This window comes from Malurus melanocephalus, unplaced genomic scaffold (genome assembly GCF_030028575.1).
Source record: "Malurus melanocephalus ecotype Western Australia unplaced genomic scaffold, MMel_1.1 scaffold_94, whole genome shotgun sequence".
In the NCBI taxonomy this organism is placed as follows: domain Eukaryota; kingdom Metazoa; phylum Chordata; class Aves; order Passeriformes; family Maluridae; genus Malurus; species Malurus melanocephalus.
The window spans coordinates 1,480,699-1,498,290 of record NW_026623326.1 but is presented as its reverse complement, the minus strand read 5'-3'; the positions used below and the strand labels follow the sequence as shown (position 1 = coordinate 1,498,290).

At 40.0% G+C, this 17,592-nt stretch overlaps 1 protein-coding gene across 1 annotated transcript in view; it reads left to right on the top strand.

The window, feature by feature from the left end:
- The window catches only part of MYLK (myosin light chain kinase), a 190,639-nt gene that overhangs the window by 162,872 nt on the left and 10,175 nt on the right, over window positions 1–17,592 (top strand). The window contains exons 23-27 of the mRNA XM_057368573.1: window positions 1,315–1,350; window positions 1,450–1,543; window positions 2,540–2,743; window positions 6,924–7,141; window positions 12,529–12,652. Of these exons, the coding sequence (XP_057224556.1) occupies window positions 1,315–1,350; window positions 1,450–1,543; window positions 2,540–2,743; window positions 6,924–7,141; window positions 12,529–12,652 (676 nt within the window). The remainder of the gene's footprint in view (window positions 1–1,314; window positions 1,351–1,449; window positions 1,544–2,539; window positions 2,744–6,923; window positions 7,142–12,528; window positions 12,653–17,592) is intronic.

Genomic DNA, 17,592 nt, shown 5'->3' with positions numbered 1-17,592 from the left:
TTAAAAGGGGAGGAAAATGTGATGTGCTCTGTGCAGGAGTGGTTTGTAGCTGAGGAAGGTTTGAGGACAGCTACCCCGGSTGGGGAAGGCTCCCTTCCCTCCCTGCTCTTCTGGTAGATCTCTGCAAACCAGCTCGTCTGTGCAGGAGCATGCAAGGGTTGCAAGTGCAGAAAAGAAAGAGAGAAAGGTTTTAGCAGCAGACTTTATCCACTTGATTGGCTTTGCTGCCAGCACACAGATGCAGCATTTCATGTAGGATGTGAAAGGGTGGTGCCTCTGCTCACCCTGCACCCTTTATTTCTGTTGTTTTCTTCTCATCCTCTGCATCTGACTCTGTGCTYTAAAGCCCCTAACAGCACCCAGAGTACTGCATTAATGTTTCATATGACAGATCTGTTGACACAGGAGGGACAAATCCCTGGGTTAGGCTTGCACTCCACGATGGCCAAGTGCAGCTTYAGCAGCTTCAGGGAGAATTGAACAGGTCGCTGTGCAACAAACAGCCTTTGCAGTTTCTCAAATTACTGGTCACAGCCACAGGTCTTAGGTGCAAGCCCAAGCAGTGTAAGTAACAGATAAAAACATTCCAGCTATGGCCCCTTTTCCCTCTTACCCACAGGCAAAAAGCAGTGCTACTGGCAATTCATGGGTATGAAAATTAGAAACAAAAATCAGGACACTCAGGCCAGCTTTGACTTGGGTCACTGGGTTCACCTGTCTTTGAGTCTGCCTGCAGAACTGAGGCTCCTTTTGGACCTCAATGGTTACASAATTTAGCCATGCTCAGGGGAATGCATGCTGTTCAAATTTTTTCAATATCTTAAGTCCGAAAACTTTGTCTGGATGCTTTGCAGGGAATCTTTTCATGTACAGACTTGCTTAACTTTTGGCTTCACAATCCAAAAAAGGCACATCAAAGACAAAAGAAATTGTCATTGAACCAGATGTGGTTTTGATTTCACTAATTTAAATTTATTTTATGTTTCCCTGAGGCACTCCTAAAGATATTTCTTAGATGACTTTGAATTGATGCAGTGTGCTGATGTTTCTAGTAGGCAGATATAATTGACAAGTCCTGCAAACCACATGAACTTGATTTATTCAGAAATGGTGAATTTATAAATGGATAGTCAATAGTGATGAAGTGGTGAAGAGATTTTAATTATGAAGTTAATGCACAAACTCCTCGACCACTTTTTGCTGCTTTGCCATAGGATCTATCAGTTGTCCACGTCACTGTGAATAATCTGACTATTTTATATTAGTGCCATATCCCATACTGAAGTTATTAATGTCTTTTTATTTTCATCACAGAACCTAAAGAGGATGAAGCGGAGCTATCTGAYGATGGTAAGAAATGCGTGTTTTAAACGGGACAAATGCAAATCTGTGTTCTTCACTCCYGTTTTCTGGAGGTTTTTGATCATGGTCCTTGATATTTATTTGTAGAGGGGAAAGAAACAGAGGTGGAATATCGGACAGTTACGATCAACACTGAACAGAAGGTGTCWGATGTCTATAACATCGAGGAAAGACTGGGATCGTAAGTACTGGGCTGTGCTTTTGAAGACACACAGTTTTTGAGGCTACCAGTCAGTTATAAAGATCATGTGCATTTATTGTTTGACTGTCTYGCACTTTCAACATTCCAGCTGGGCTCCTTTGTTGTGGTAAAAATAGATTTTAACGTATGTTGGCCTCCACTCCATAAAGATCCTGTGCTCCTATTAGCTGATAATTTTAAATAGGCACTACATGTATTTCTGGCAAGGARAACAGAGCCCACAAATGAACAAAGCTAAAGGATGCATTCGTTTTTCACTGTCCTAAAAGCTATCTGAAAGAAAAGGTTCACATTGTGTACTTGCATTTCCATTATATCCATTAGTGGTAATAAGATTATCCTGCCCACGGGCTGGAATCTCTGTTGACAGCGGCCATAATCCCAARAGCATTAATGCTGTTGCTGAGGGAAGGTCAGTGATTAGCCTGGCTGTGTTTCTCAGGGCCCCAGCTCATGGTGGGTGTGAACTGCAGACCATGATAATCTTTCAACGATTGGTGCTGAAGGCCGGGGGATCCTGTGCTGCTGTTACCAAATCCTGAGAAGTGTAACGTAGAGGTAGAATTGTAAATTACAGCGGTGGGAAGCAATAGTACTGAAACCTTGAGCATTCAGATTCTGATATCACCCAAATCCTGTACCTGAGATGTCCCATCTGCTGCCCCTTCAGGGATTTTGACCTACAGAAAACTCTGTGCAGGAAAACCTGAATTAAAGCCAGGTAGGAGTCCCAGTTTTTGAACCCTCCAATGTCAGACCTAGTTAACTGGAATGGCAGAGTATCTCTAAACRTGGTATTCACTCAAAAGTTCTTKCAGATTGCTCTGCACAAAATCACTATAGAAAAGTGCTTGATATTAAGACACTTTCATTTCAGAATGGAATGGTTGTGCTGGAATATTTAATAAATTGTCACTATTTGGGGTGGCTCATATATTTCAAAAACATTTTATAGAAATAGTTATATATTTTCAGGGGAAAGTTTGGACAAGTCTTCAGGCTTGTTGAAAAGAAGAATGGAAAAGTTTGGGCAGGAAAATTTTTCAAAGCATATTCTGCTAAGGAGAAGGAAAACATAAGGGATGAAATCAGCATCATGAACTGCCTACATCATCCAAAACTTGTCCAATGTGTAGATGCCTTTGAAGAAAAAGCCAACATTGTCATGGTCTTGGAAATGTAAGTATAAAGCAGAGCACACTAACAAAGTTAATAATGTGGAGAATAATCGTGTGTACAAAATAGCAACTTACAGCCATGGGACTGTCAAATGCTCCAGGATTTGCAGGGCCTGGACGGTTTTGCACCTTGCAAGTTTTTTTCAATTATTTATCCAACTTGTTTAAACTGTGAAAGTGAATCTCTGTTAATCTTTTGAGAACCAGTCAAGATGTGCTACAGTTTTTATTGTCTAGTTTGCTTGTTTCTTAAGGTAGGTGTGGTGGGGTTTTGCAGCTTACTCTTATTGCCCACTGAGGAGCGGTGAGGAAAGAGTTAGTTGCATTCTGGACTTTCATTTAGAACCAAAAATGTGTTGAGGGAGAACTTTTTTTTTACTTAAGGCAGTTCTAAACACATGTTGAACAGGCTTCACAATAATGCCCAACATGACCAGTGTTTGCATCATCCTTAATGCACCTGCTTAGTGTGAATCCCATACTTGTGCCAGTACCAGCTGGAAAGAAAATTAAATCCTGATCTGTGCTGATGTTTTTCCAGAAAAGTTACTTTAGTTACACTTCTGCTGCCACATCTACTTCATGTGCTCTCTGATGCAAGGAGAAGCAGTTTTATTGCCGGCTGGAAGATATAAATTGTTTGAGGCAAAAGAGAATATATGTCTATTCTGCTTGCTTGGCACTTGCTTAGATTATGTGCAAACTACTATGGCACTGGCATATTTCAGAGATTGGATTTTACAACCCTGGATCTTATGTGCAGGAAGGTGTTTTTATTTTTAAACTGAGCAGTTGAGCAAACTGATGGGAAGGGAAGGGAACCCTACTTAGCTTGGAACTGAGAGCTGGCATACCTAATGGAAAACAGGAGATGTATAAAGAGTCTGGAATAGCATATGGCTTTACACTCCATTAGTTCCCCCCTGGCAGCAAGGGGGTTTTGCTSTTTAAAAATACAGACAACTGCAATCAAATTTAAAGTAATTTTGTTACCCAGTCTCGCTAGGATGTGGTTTTAGTTTGGATGGCCACCTTTTCTGGTTTTTGATCCCCCAATGCTGGCATTTCCATTGTGTCAAACAGCAGCAGAGCAGTTCTGGGCAGGGAGGTGCTTGTGTGACACCTGTGTCCGGTCACTTGGTGGCCTCTCTGCTTTCAGGTTGCTCAGCTGACACAGTCCCAGCCCAGCAACTGCACCTGTATTGATAAAGTGCCTCCAGGGGATCATTTCTGCTTTGGCCATTAATAGATTTCATTGCATGTCGAAGAAGTTGTGGGAAATACCTTCAGAAGTTCTTAGTATCCAAGCTGTTTACTTTATTTCCATCAGAGCTTAAACACATGGATTTCCAATTAATCAAGCACCTRTTATCAGTCTCCTTTAAATCAGATTTTAGCAGTGGCTGGAATTTAGGAGCTCYCATTTTACTCAAATTGATGAGAAGCACACTTAGATTTTTCTTCCTGATATTTATTCTAAATTGCCCATTTTAATTTTGTTCCCATAGCTTTCCTAGAACCTTTTAGACTTCATACTCTCTGCTTTTAATATTTCTCATTACCCTATTTTATATATTTGGATTTCATATTTAAAATAAAATCAGATTTTTTTATTATTACTTTTAAATCAAACACTGTAATGATGTGCTTTTGCCTGGAAACCTTTCCATCTAACGTTTACTGGAACTCAGGAGCAAGTCTCAGGCATTTCCTTTTCAAATGTAGGAACATATTGGCTCTACMATAATCATCTCGGTGGAAAAAGTAAATCTGAAAAATAGTAGCATGTTGTAAATGTAATTCAGCACTGGGAGTAAGGGCCTCAAAGTTAATGTATTTCAGATAGTCCGTTTATTTTCATGTAGATCAGAAGAARATTATTGTATTACAAATTACAAGTRTTGGAGCAAAATCTCAGCACTAAGCTCCATTCATTTTACGTGATTTAAGCCAGTACAAGTAACTTAGGTTTTCTCTTTTTTTTTTWAAGGTAGATTTTTAAAACTGCAGTTGAGTATTTGCCTGGGCAACTCTAAGGTAGATTGTACTCATTGTTCCTCCTGGACTGAAACCTTGGATATGTATTCTGTGATTCTATAGACACAAATAYTTTCCTATATGACTCGTGTAGAGGAGACTGCAAAGAGGAGAATGCAGAAAGAACAAAGATTTAGATTCTGAACTAGGTGTGACTGTTGGAACAAAGCTGACTTCTCCTCCTGTGTATGTGCAGAGCCTCATCCACACCGGTTTGATTCCACTTCCTAACCTGGCAAAAATTAAACAGGTTTTGGCTCCTGATATAAATGCAATAATATTTATTCTATAAAGGCATTGCAGTTTAATCTACCATTGCTGCCAGAGTGTTGAGAGCTYCCATGCTAAAAACAGCAGGCAGATATATTAACAGTAGTTAATTTACAAAAATATGCTAAAAAGTGGTGCTTGATACAATGGTACAATTCTGAAAGGTTTTCCCTCTAGGGATCTGAAAAGAATGGCACTTTTATAGTACAAATAAATCATCATTATCTCTGTTAAACGGTCAAAAACAACTGATACATTTTAGTATGAGGATGATTATCATTTGGAATTGCAGAGTACTCAATATTGCAGAGTACAGATATAAACATTTTGCCTGCAGATGTTTTCATAAACACCCATACTGGTTGGTGTCTTAACAAACCAGCAACATACTACATGCCCTGAATGTTTATTCAACAGGTCTGGCAATACTGTTGCTTTATGTTACAAATGTGCTCTAATCCMACATAACCTCTCCGTTTGTGAAGCATATGCTTTTTCATATTCATAGGAAACTGCAGTAGCGTTTCTAATTACATATTTTCTGAAATCTTATAGCCAAAGCAGCAAAAGCATGCAGAATTTCAGATGTTTCAATTTCAGTTTGAACTTGAGGGATATAATCATGTATCTGGCAACCTGCAAACATGGCAAGGCTAGTTTTCAGTTGAGTGTTTTCTTTCTGCAACTGAAATGTGCAATTGCATTTGCCAATAAGCATGAACTCTGCAAAATAATAAACCATGTAAAGACCATGTTGTGTTCAATTTTTAAAAGCAAAGCTGCTCTTCACCATTTGCTCCTTTCTTTACGGGTCATTACCCCACAACAAAAGAAAAAAGAATTTCCCATCTTCAGATGCAAGCAGATAAACCAGTTGAGTAATTACTCAGAATTTTTTTAAAAACCGCAGCAACAACAACAACAAMAAAAAGAAAATAAACARGACAAACAGACCAAAACAAAACACAAACAGTAGTCAAAACAAAATTTTTAAAAACCAACAAAAACAACAAGCCACAACTTCAATTATGCTTTATTAAATCTAGGTTAAAAATGTCCCACTTCAGTTGCATGAACAGTTCAATCCAGGTGAGTGCTACCCTGGAAAGATGAATTATTTCACATCTTAAATTAGCATAAAAATGGAATTGACCTACAAGGAGTGTGATGAGTGCTCAGCTAAAAATACCAACACTGAAAGTGTTGTGGATTATATCCTTCTTCTGTCACAGCYAAGGAGGAAATTCCCTCTGAGCTCACTTGGGTCAGTCATTTACCCTCTGAGCTTTGCGTTCCAATTAACCATATCATCGGAATTCTTCCTTCCTCAGCCTGTGTCATTCTCAGTCTCTCTTCTTCCCAAATTTTTGCTCATCTTCTTAAAGTTTTGTCCCCTTTCCCTGAGACCCATTCCATGTATTTTAGTTTTCTTTATTTCTAAATGATGTTACCCACACTTGTGGACTGATGGATGGTAGGAGGGAAGGAAGAAGTGAGAAATGTGTGCTCGGAGTCGGGAGCAGATGTCAGCAGGGKGACAATCACAGAGCACACCTCACTCACTGCCAGCTGCAGGTGACCCAGTCCTAAAGGCAGGATATAAATCCCCACTGCCAGGGATAACAACATCGGTGTTTCACACCTCTCACCTGGGACAGAGATTCAGAATGGAAAACATCCATGGATTTATACCACACAAGAGGGGATTCTTCCCATGTGATCCTTGTGTCTATGGAAAATGCTGTTAAAAAACACAGATTGCATATTGAAGTGCCTAATGCAAGCTTGAACTCTGTGTTGCTGTAAAAAAAAGAAGTTTGATTACTCCCCAATGAATATGTTACAGAAGCCTCTTTTTATTCTGTCTTTCACAGGGTTTCTGGAGGAGAGCTCTTTGAACGAATCATCGATGAAGACTTTGAACTGACAGAGAGAGAGTGCATTAAGTACATGAAGCAGATTTCAGAAGGAGTTCAGTACATTCACAAGCAGGGTATTGTCCACTTGGATYTGAAGCCTGAAAATATCATGTGTGTCAACAAGACTGGTACAAGTATCAAACTCATTGACTTTGGACTTGCAAGAAGATTAGGTAATGAATTCTCTGCCTATTTCAATATCACGGGGGGCAAGGGCAGCACAAATAGTAATTCCTGCTACCTGTTATATTCTTTCATGTATAAAGAGTAAATAGRTATTTTCTATAAATATTTCTGGATTTAGGAAGAAATAGAAATGGGAAAAAAGAAGACATTCAAGAGTGAGAGTAGGGCACCTCATCTTCAAGAGGAGTTTGCAGTGAGGGTACACAATGTACCTGTCTGTTTCTACAGCAGGGTGTCCCTGTAGATAGCWTGTAAAATACACAATAATAGTAATGTTAAAAATATTTACATTTGGTACCATAAAGCATTAACTCTCTAACTAAATATTTCATGGATACTACAAATCCTTGAAACWTCTTTAATAGCAGGAATTAAGGTGATGCTCTTAGAAGCCCTTCAGATAATTACAGTCAATTTACATTTTCCCATTATTTTTATCATTTCTTATCTTAAACAGCAGGATGTTGTCATACATGTTAAACATCAGAGGAAYTCTATAAAGAGCTGTGTAATAGAACTACTTACAAATAATGCAATAGGGGAAATTCCATTTGACAAGCCCTTCCTCTTCCTAAGCTGCTTTTTAGCTGCTTTCTATCATTCATTTTGGTCTAAGCTTGCAACATGCTCTACAACTTGAAAGCCAAAGACCTTCAAAGGTTCTTGTCTTCATATTGTTCCACTCTGTTTTTAGTGTTAAACAATATCAACATCCCACACTGATCTTTTTTAATCTCGTATTTTCACAAAAGAAATAAAAATCATTCCAGGAATAAAAGGAACAAAATAGTTTACGAACCTGTTACACTGGGAGAGGTGAGATTTGTGGCTCTCCTGACAATAATGGATTGGGACAACTTATATGAATTCCTACTCTCTATCTAAAGGGGCCCACAGCTGGATTCTTACTTGCAATCTTTCCTTCATTAAAAAAGTATTAATTTTTTTTTTAATATTAAAAGTAGAACAATTTTTTTAAGAGTAAAGGTGAATTACTATTACCTACTTTTTTATCAGCCTAAATGCTGCTCATCCTACTTCTTTTGACACTTAAGTAACAGACTACTGCATTCTCAAGAATATAATTTTACAAAAACAAACCAGGAATGGTTTGTTGAATGAACGRGGGGTAAAAAGTCTGCTTTGAAGAACTTTAGATGATGATCTGCTCCAAAAGTATATTAAATGAATCTTGCTCAYATGGACACTGTTATCTCAGAGATAAAATGCTTTATTTTATTTATTTTAAAAAGAGATCACTACCATTTCTRTTCCTTCAGCAGTATAGAGCCAGTAATGTTGTGGGAACATGAATTGATTTTGTTCTTGTTCAGGAAACAGAGCTGTTAACTAAGTTGCAGTGCTGATGTTTTTGTGTGAGAAGTGTGTGAAAGACTTGAGCCCATGATGTTCCAGCTGTCAGCCTGAAAACTGTACATTTACTGTTGCACTGAGTGGATTTCATCAACAAGAGATATAATGTAAACACAGAATGCCCTTTTTATAGAAACTTCTTCARCTACCTTTTAAACTTCAGACCACAGTTAAACCCACATTTAGCAAACATCAGAACCTATTTTCAGTAGCCTGTTCCTATCCATTTTTCTGTTCCATTTCCCATTTTTCTGTTCATSTTGTGGCATCACAGTGCATTGCACAGCTGACACCAGCTTGTGAGCTGCTCCATAGGGAGCAAATCTCCAGATAACTTCTCTTGATGTAGAAGGATGAGAGCTGTGGGCACTGATGCTCATTCTGATTTTACAATACTGTACATTCATTTGGGTTAACATGCTGCTAATTCTAACCAGGTTTCACTGTAGGTATTTGCTGTTCATCAGCCTGCCACGATGGATAACTCCACCATGTGTGGCATTTCCTAGGAAAAGGACCTTCCATTCCATGCCCATCAAGCACAAGCACTGTTTTAATTGCAAAGACAATTGTAACATTTCAGCAGAGACAATTTCCAAAAGTAGAAAACAATTTCTGCTCTTTCATTTACTTACGAAAATTACTAAAACCACTTTTCAATAATGCCTGCTTCTTGCCAGTTGTTTTATGTTTATGTTTGCCCTGCACTGAGGGCACGTTCCTCCACGTGTGTTCCTTCAAGCTTTGTGATTTTGAAATTGGCTGTCAAATTCACTTTAGCATTGATAGATGTGGGATTGGAGTCCTCATCCTACAGATCTGACCCTGAGCAGAAACTGCTCAGACAAGAGATTGCTGAAGGGAGCAGTGGCTGATTCTGCTCTTCAGCTTCTGAGATTTAACTTTTTGCAACTYATGCAAACCAGTGCCTCTAAATATTCAGTGTTTTGATCAGTTTTAAAGATATTAGGATCAGTTCCTTCTGCAGTCATCTCCTGCAGCTAATTAGTTCTCTTGCACTGTCAGGAAATACCAAAGCTGCAGTGGGATATTTTCCTGACCTTTTTTGGTGTGCTGAGGAACACATGTAGAAAATGTTTAAGATAAACTTCTTGAGGAGAAATGAGAATGGTTTTTGAGTACTGTAAAGATATTTTTTTTTCAAATCAGTTGATTATACACAGTGTCAGCAACAGTTTCCAGCAAGCTTGTCAGCTTTCTATCTGAACTAAGGGATATCCAAACACAGATCCTACTTGTGTACTAAGCTTGTAAACTRCTGGGTAAAGATTTGACATATTACTGCACAGAAAGGGTCCTACTCTTTTCCTTTCTTTTTTCTATTATACACAGAAAATGCTGTGTCAGTTRTTTCACACTGTATGCTTGCACTCAAATGCCATGTTTTCCAAAAACCTCCCACATTTCTCTGACCTGTGGGCAGCACATTTCATACACCAGCCTTCTGCATACACACTTGCTCATGGTAGTTTACACAGTGCACAGAAAAGCCTCCAAACTTGGATGTGAAAATCTGAGCCTGAGGCTCGGACAATCATGGTGAAGACTTTAGAAAACAGRTTCATTGTGATAAATTTCAGTAATTTGTTGTAAGGACAGTATAGAAAAAATATAAGTGTTCACTTTTAAATGAAGACAAATGGGAAAATGGGATCTTAGGCTTCCTGTCTGCTCTTGSAAAAGTGATCTCTCACTCCTCACTCCCACATTGCCCTTCTTTTAGGCTAAGTCATTTTAGATTGCACATTAGAAAAAGTATTCATACATTTTGCAGTAAGAATACTCTGGTTGTGTGACTGTAGGGATGTTGTGGAATAGCTTTAGACTGTGCTTTCTAAAGGAGAGGCAGAGATCTGGCAGGAGGGTCTTGATGTTGGTGAACTTGCATGGGAGGACCTGGGTCATTTCCTGCAGCTGCTCCCAGGCATTCTTCTCTCTGTTTCTGTCTCTAAAAATGGTACTCAGTGCATGGTGGGAGCAGGGAAAACATTTGAAAATGAGGCTTCTGCAATTAATTTACTGTAACCATACCTGAACAGAGCAAGAAAGGGTTTCACAGTATTTAAAATGGGAAACTATCACAACTGTGAGTGAATTGTTGTGGTTGTGTTCAAAAGTTGCCTCAAACATGCTGCTTAATCATTGGGCGAGTTATTAACCCCATACATGTTTCAGATTTCATTTGGTAAATTGRGATTTGTGCACCTCAAAAGAGCTCAGGTGTTTGATTACATTTCATGAARTGCCTTAAGAGCTTTCAATGGAGCTAAGTTTGGGAGTGGAGTCTGTACTGGGATCAGCATTCAYGTTGCAAAATWTGGTAAATTAGATTTTGCTAAATAMAAATATTCTATTACRGTTCAATGTYGTGGACAGGTTGCTTCTTTTGTAGGCTCCTCAAAACTTTGATTTGCTGTTGTTTGAGGGTTTTTAAAGCTTTTCTCTTGATTGTAGAGCTACAAATCCCTGTACTGGTGGTAACCTTAACAGAAGCAGGACTGGAATGCGTTACATCTGTTTTTCTTCCCATCCATATCTGTTTAGTTTAGATTGTAATCTCCTTGGGAGAGCAGCAGTTCCTCCCTGGGACATTTCTACTGTGCCTAATCTGGCTGCTGCTGTTGCACAAAAGATAAACTTAATGCWATGAATCTCACTTAAGGCATACACTGATTGCTCAGGCACATGTGCAGACTGGACRTGAGTTTCTCAACCTAAATCCAAGYCTGTTTCAAGTCASAAAYAATWTATTTTCTGACATTTTTATATTTTTACAATACAATTCTATTACTGGCATGTGTTTTTTCCGCCTCCAGTCTCTAATCTGTTCCTTAGTTTTCTTCCTTCTGGCCGTGCTTATTCTTTTTCTCTTCCCGTCTGATTTAGAACAAGCACTGATGAAAAGGAGTCCACTGAGATTTACCTAAGAATTTCTAACTTAATGACTTACACTGTGCTTCCCACTGTACCAGAAGGTAGACAGATCACTCACTGGCAGCATAAACTGGCAGTACTTGSTTATGAACAGGTTTTTCTCTTATCTCCATCACTGTATCTTCCAGTAGGACAATACTGGTGGGTCAGCACAGGAAGAATGTCAGGCCAGTTCACCTGTCTCATGACCTCATTCTTTCAGTTCACATTGGTAGCAGTAGCTTCACTGTAAATCATTTTAAAAACATCCACGGTGTCTTTAAGCAGAGCAACTGTGGAATAGCTGTGCTACAGGCCAGATGGATAAAAGTTTGGAGCAGCTGATGACTGACAGGTGATGATTTGTGCCTCCCCTTCACCACAGGTGTGTTTGTGAACAGCCTGGTTTGGAGAGCAGGCCCAGTCCAGTTTTACTGTGAGTGATGATCTGACTGGGGCWCATCATCTGCTTCTTCTCTTGTTTCACTGCTGGCCTGTGCTCTTCACATTTAAGAGACATTCAGCCCACTATTGTTTCTCTTTCCTGTTTACAMCAGAAGAAAATGTGTTGGATTGAACTAAATATTTCTTGTTACTACTGGTTCTTTTTAGCACAACATGACGATCCCCGAGCTTTGATAAATCTTGGATAATTTGTGAAGACTGCAATTTCTTTCTAACAGTGGAGTCCTGCAGTTCTCTTGTGCAACTGCTAAAGGGATGGAGACTCAAACACATTTRTACTTCAGGACAAATCTGAATTAAACACTGGTGGTTCTCCTCTTTCACAGATCTGGTCTTTTGGAAGCTCCTTGCAATAGGAACCTTCTTATGAGCATTATACAGTGCTGTGTGCATGAGGATGCTTAATRAATAACCCTTCATTGCTATACATGTATCAGCAAAGAAAACAGCAGTTCAGGCATTGTTTATTTCTTCTCATAAGAATCTTTTACAGAATCACAAATATGATGACAAAACTGGTTTTCCTGTTGCTGGAGAAAAACTATTTTTTTTTTAAATCTGCATGCAGCAATTAATGGTTTTCTCTTTTCATTCTTCACAGAAAATGCAGGMTCTCTGAAAGTTCTCTTTGGGACACCTGAGTTTGTGGCTCCAGAAGTTATAAACTATGAACCTATTGGATATGAAACAGATATGTGGAGTATAGGAGTGATCTGCTACATTTTGTGAGTACTTTCCTATTCTTAACACAATGCTGACAGTTCYTGAACATATAAAATTTGCATCAATTTCTGAAGTTTTCTGAAGTTTTCAGGCCTTTTGTGTTCTAATTAGCAGCTCTAGCATGTTTAATAAAACATCTCAGTTCTCTGAAGGGTGCAGCTGGTAAACAGCAGAACTGGCATTTCTGGAAATCCTGCTGTTTAGTGTTGTGCATCTTACATCATAAACCAGCAACGCTTCATCTCATTTAAAAAGACAATGTGAATATTTTACTATTTACTTCAAACTATTTTTCYTTTCCACATGTTAAAGAAAAATGTTTGGGCATGCACTAATAACCAATAATTTCCATTCTTTTATTCCAAGAAAGAAAATTTTTGTGAAACTTTGGGGTCTCGTGGGACACACTGAAGTATCCCAGCATTACCATATCTGTTCACAGTGCATTTTAATTTATTACCAAGCACAAGCCACTGGATAAATACATCTTTTAAGCAGCATGGATCAAGCTCATGAGAACATTTTAGAGGATGGTTGGCTGCAGCTCTTTATTCCATATTTCAGCATTAGATTTGTTTTTTATATATCATTTGATAATGTGTGGTTATAAACATCAGCAGGTCTAGAGGAATGTATATGGAAATAGCATCTCCATGCCTAGAACAGCATGTGGTTTTCTTCCACTGTCACTTTTATCATTTGATGCCATATAAACAGGTGAAAAAAGAAGCTTAGTTTGCAGCATGGTTCCTTTTCCCTTGTTCCAGCTTCAGTAGTAAGTCAGCAGCAGATCTGCTTTGCACTGGTTCTTTTAAAAGGCTCCTCTCAATGCCTTCCTTGCTTTATTAGAGTCCCCTCTGCCCTGGCTATCCTGCTCCTTGACATCTGGCAGCGCAGTTTTACTCAGTCCTTCTGTGCTCCTGCTTTTCTCATGAGCCTGCACTTGTTCTTCTGCTCTTCTCCTTTCCAAACTAAGCAACATAATTTCCTTACTTGGCCTATGCAAAAGCCACTAACATCAACTCCCTGTTACTCCCAGCAAAGACTCGGAATATTTCTGTTATCTTCTCCTTCAGATGTGCTCCACTCTTCAAGGTCACTTCGYTCTGCCAGTTTATTTACAGGACCTCTATTTTCCATTCACTTCCAAGCACTKTTCCCGATCTGGAAAGCTGCTTGGKGCCGTTCCGTAGCTCAGGGATGCGGACCACCCAGGAGCGGTGCGCTCCCGCGGCTCCGGGCACCGGCACCGGGCATCCCTCGGTGCTGCAGCGCCGCCTGGGGACCGAGCGGGCCCGCGGCCACACACGCGCCACATTTGGGGGAGTTCCACGKCTTTCGGAGCCACTGGTTGCTATCAGCGCCCGCGGCGAGTTTCCGTGCGCTCCCGGTGCAGGCAGCGAGGCACAGGCGGTGCTGGCACTGAGCGTTCCGGGGAATGCCCTGGGGCTGCCAGGGAACTGCGGCATCGGCTCAAAGCAGAGGGAGCAGGTGGGGAAAAGGTGACATTCCTTGCCAAAGAACAGTCTGCTTATTCCCAGTTTCTCTGTGCCAAGTAGTATTTGGATGCTGTACCATTCAGCTGATGGGGTTGGGGTGGTGTTGCACTCATTCTGCTGATCTCATATACCTTGTGAAATATATTATGAAATTACTTTGTTTGCTAAGGTGTGTTTGAGCTCATTTAAACCGACATGAGGGGAAAACTGCATTAACCAAACACAATGAAAAAAAAATTTGATGGATTGCTATTGCCACAATAACGATAGCAGTGATAATCTGGTTTTGTCTTTCTTGCCATAAGAATAAAGTAATACAAGTTAGGGAAGACCAGTGAGTCATCGCTTGGACTTCTCCTCTCCACCCCAGAGTGACAGGGGTTCCCAATCTGTCTTAACTTTCCTAGAGCCCAGCTATTTTTACAAACTCACAGCTATGAGCCGTTATCCAAAATGAACCATCACATCATCATTACAGAATGCAAATAAAAGTCATTGAGAACTGCATCTCTTTAGCTGCAGCTCTGGTTTCCCACTTTGATTGTAAGTTCAGAATTGCCAAATCTCACACTTGAAGTTCAAGACTCACCAGGTGTTTGTGTCACACCATCGCTGTGCTCCTCCCTGGGCATTTGCACCCCCTCTCCCCTGCCATGGGGCCATGCAGGCAGACAGAGCACTGGACTGACAGGCAGCTCTGCTCGGGCAGCTGATGGCCCAAAGCTGCTGTGTCCATCCTCTGTCCCAAGGGAAACAGCAGGGAACACGTTCCTGCATCACTTGACATAACCCCTGTCTRGAGATGACTGTGTTTCCATGATGTGCTGCACAATGAATACAAACCAGGTTTAGCAGAGAGCTGCTAAAGTGATCTCTGTGAGTGCAGGGTCTTCCCTGCAGAAGAAAAATGGTTGGGATGTAATCTCAGGTAGGAAGCAGGGTGACAGCACTCCTCCAAAATCCTGCAGTAAAACCTCTCCCCAGCCCTCTGCTATGCAGATGTAAGTACAGATATTGCACTCCCTGCTGGGATGCTGCATCTGTCTTCTTTATGGCACGACTCACTTAATTCTATCCTACAGTTCATGGTTCCCTTTCCACGTTTCTAAGATACATATTAAATCCTTTTAATCTTCCTGGATAAGTTATTCAGTCCTGTCTCTTCATCTGTCTTTGTTCTTCCTTAAATTTCCGTTTGTATTCTCCACCTCATGTTTTTTATCTTCCACTTTTATCTTGTTCTCTGTCCTGTTCTGCATCACAGTACTGTTCCACATACTTAAGTTGATCTATTGCCTTTGAAATAGCAGGCCRCAAATATTATAGCTTGTGTATATCATCTCCATTTATGTCTGTTTCAGTGCTTCTTTCTGCATTTACAATAATCTTTATCTAATGAAGGTTAAGCCTCCTGAATTCTTTCCAGCTCTTTCTGTTCCATTTATTCTTCTGGGCATTGCTGAATTTGCAYGTTTTTTTCTATTCCTAGTTATTTTCTGATGATCATTTGGATAGTCATTGCTTTGAATATTTAGTCATGTGAAACAGTTTCTAATTTTTATTTCAAAACAATTTTCAGTCTAAGATTTCAGCACTGCATGGGCATACACTGAATGTAGATTCCCCTTTTCCTTCTGGCATCATAGGATCTGAATAGTTTCAGGGAGGAATTTTCTGTAGCTGATTCAAACCCCTGCTCGCTTTCCAATAGCTCTCCTTGCTTTATCGGTGCCGGGCAGTGTTTGTCTTTTCAGCATTGTTGATCTCTGTCAATTAATATTTTTTAATATACTTTATCTTAGGCTGTGTTTTAATATCACATTTGACCTTGCTGTATAGTCCTTTCCTTGCTAACAGCACACCCTGATTCTTCAAGCATTCCCTTTCCTTTTTATCCATTATGTTGTTCATCACTGTGCTATCCCTCCCTTGCACGGCAGTTTGGGGTGGTTGAAAGATCGCATCGTTCATCCTTTGGGTGTGCTGACTTGGAACTCTGATAAAACCAGACACTGCTGGCTTACACTTGGCTCCATGTCTTATTAAAATTTATATCTCTTTATATTAAACATGTGAGAGCACTCCTTGTTCTTCCCTCAAACCAAGTTAGGAAGTCTTTARTGTCAGGCTGTACTGCTCAAAAGAAAATGTTTTATTTGTTCAGTGGCACTGGCAAAGGGTGGTTCCTCATTAATCCACTGGCATATGAAACAAGGATGAGAACAGCAAYGACGCTCTTGCTTCAGCAACGAGCTGTCTGCTTTTACATGGACTCAGTGATCTGCTTCTTCCAGACAGGACCAGTGTGGGAGTCAGTCAGCCCTCAGCTAAGTGTCCCATGGATGGATGTGTGTTCCTGACAAAGTACCCTGAGACTATTCATTGGCTTTCGTTCACTTGAAAAAGCATTCATTCACTATATGATCTCCAGGGTGCAGGTGTCTTCATTGTGTGCTTATTTGATATGCCCTGCACGAGTTTATCAGGGGCAGTTACCGAGATCTGTTCCACACTGGGGTCTGGTACATTTTTTTTGTGCTGCCAATGCAAGGCACAGCCTGTCAGGAGGAGCTGAGTGCTCCTGGGTGCTGCAAGCGCTGCTTGCAGAGGAAGGTTCAGAGTCTGACTCTTTGAGACAAGCAGCAAAGCCATCTTCCCTGGACTAGTGGTAGTCTTAATGCAAAGATTTCCAGTGGAAATGGCATGGTGTTTGTTACACAGGCAATGAAATTTGCAACCACATTGGACCCTTTTCATGTTAACATTTCTAAGTCTGCACTCAGAGCTTYGTTAGAACAGACCAATAAATGTTAAGGAACTCCTAGAGGATAAAATACATTTCTTCTTTATTTAGAAGTGGAAACTGTGAAAGATTTTCTAAACAAATGGTTCTTAACATGCCAGGAAGATGCCTGGTAAAGTAGCTGGAAAAATGTTTTCAGTAAACAGCCTGCTGCTTGTCTGAGAGTAACTTCGCAGTGTAAGCTCACTGTTAATTTTCTGGAGCAGTAGCTCATCTTTATCACTCCAGCATTCCAARAGGAAATTGTTTCCATTAACTGTCAAAAGAGTTGCTGGACCTTATTACTTTAAATGGCTATTAAGAAATGAACAACTGAGACTTTGATCAGTGAAATCTGTAYTAGAGATAAAAATTTCTGGWTATAATCCACACTAGTTGCTGGATTTTGTTTTCTGGCTATAGACAAGGATCTAGTTCTCCTTAGAACTATTTCCACAACAAGGCAACAGATTCAGAGTGTAAAATTGTAGTACACRGAGGAAATTATTTTAGCTTTATAAATTTGCAACAGCGCATTCAGAAATACGAAAACAGGTTCATTGAAACGTTTGAATGAGAACTGTTACACTGCTATTTGTAAATGACAAAGTGAGTGGAGAATTAACTGAGACCCRTCTGGTAATTTACCAAATGCATGGGA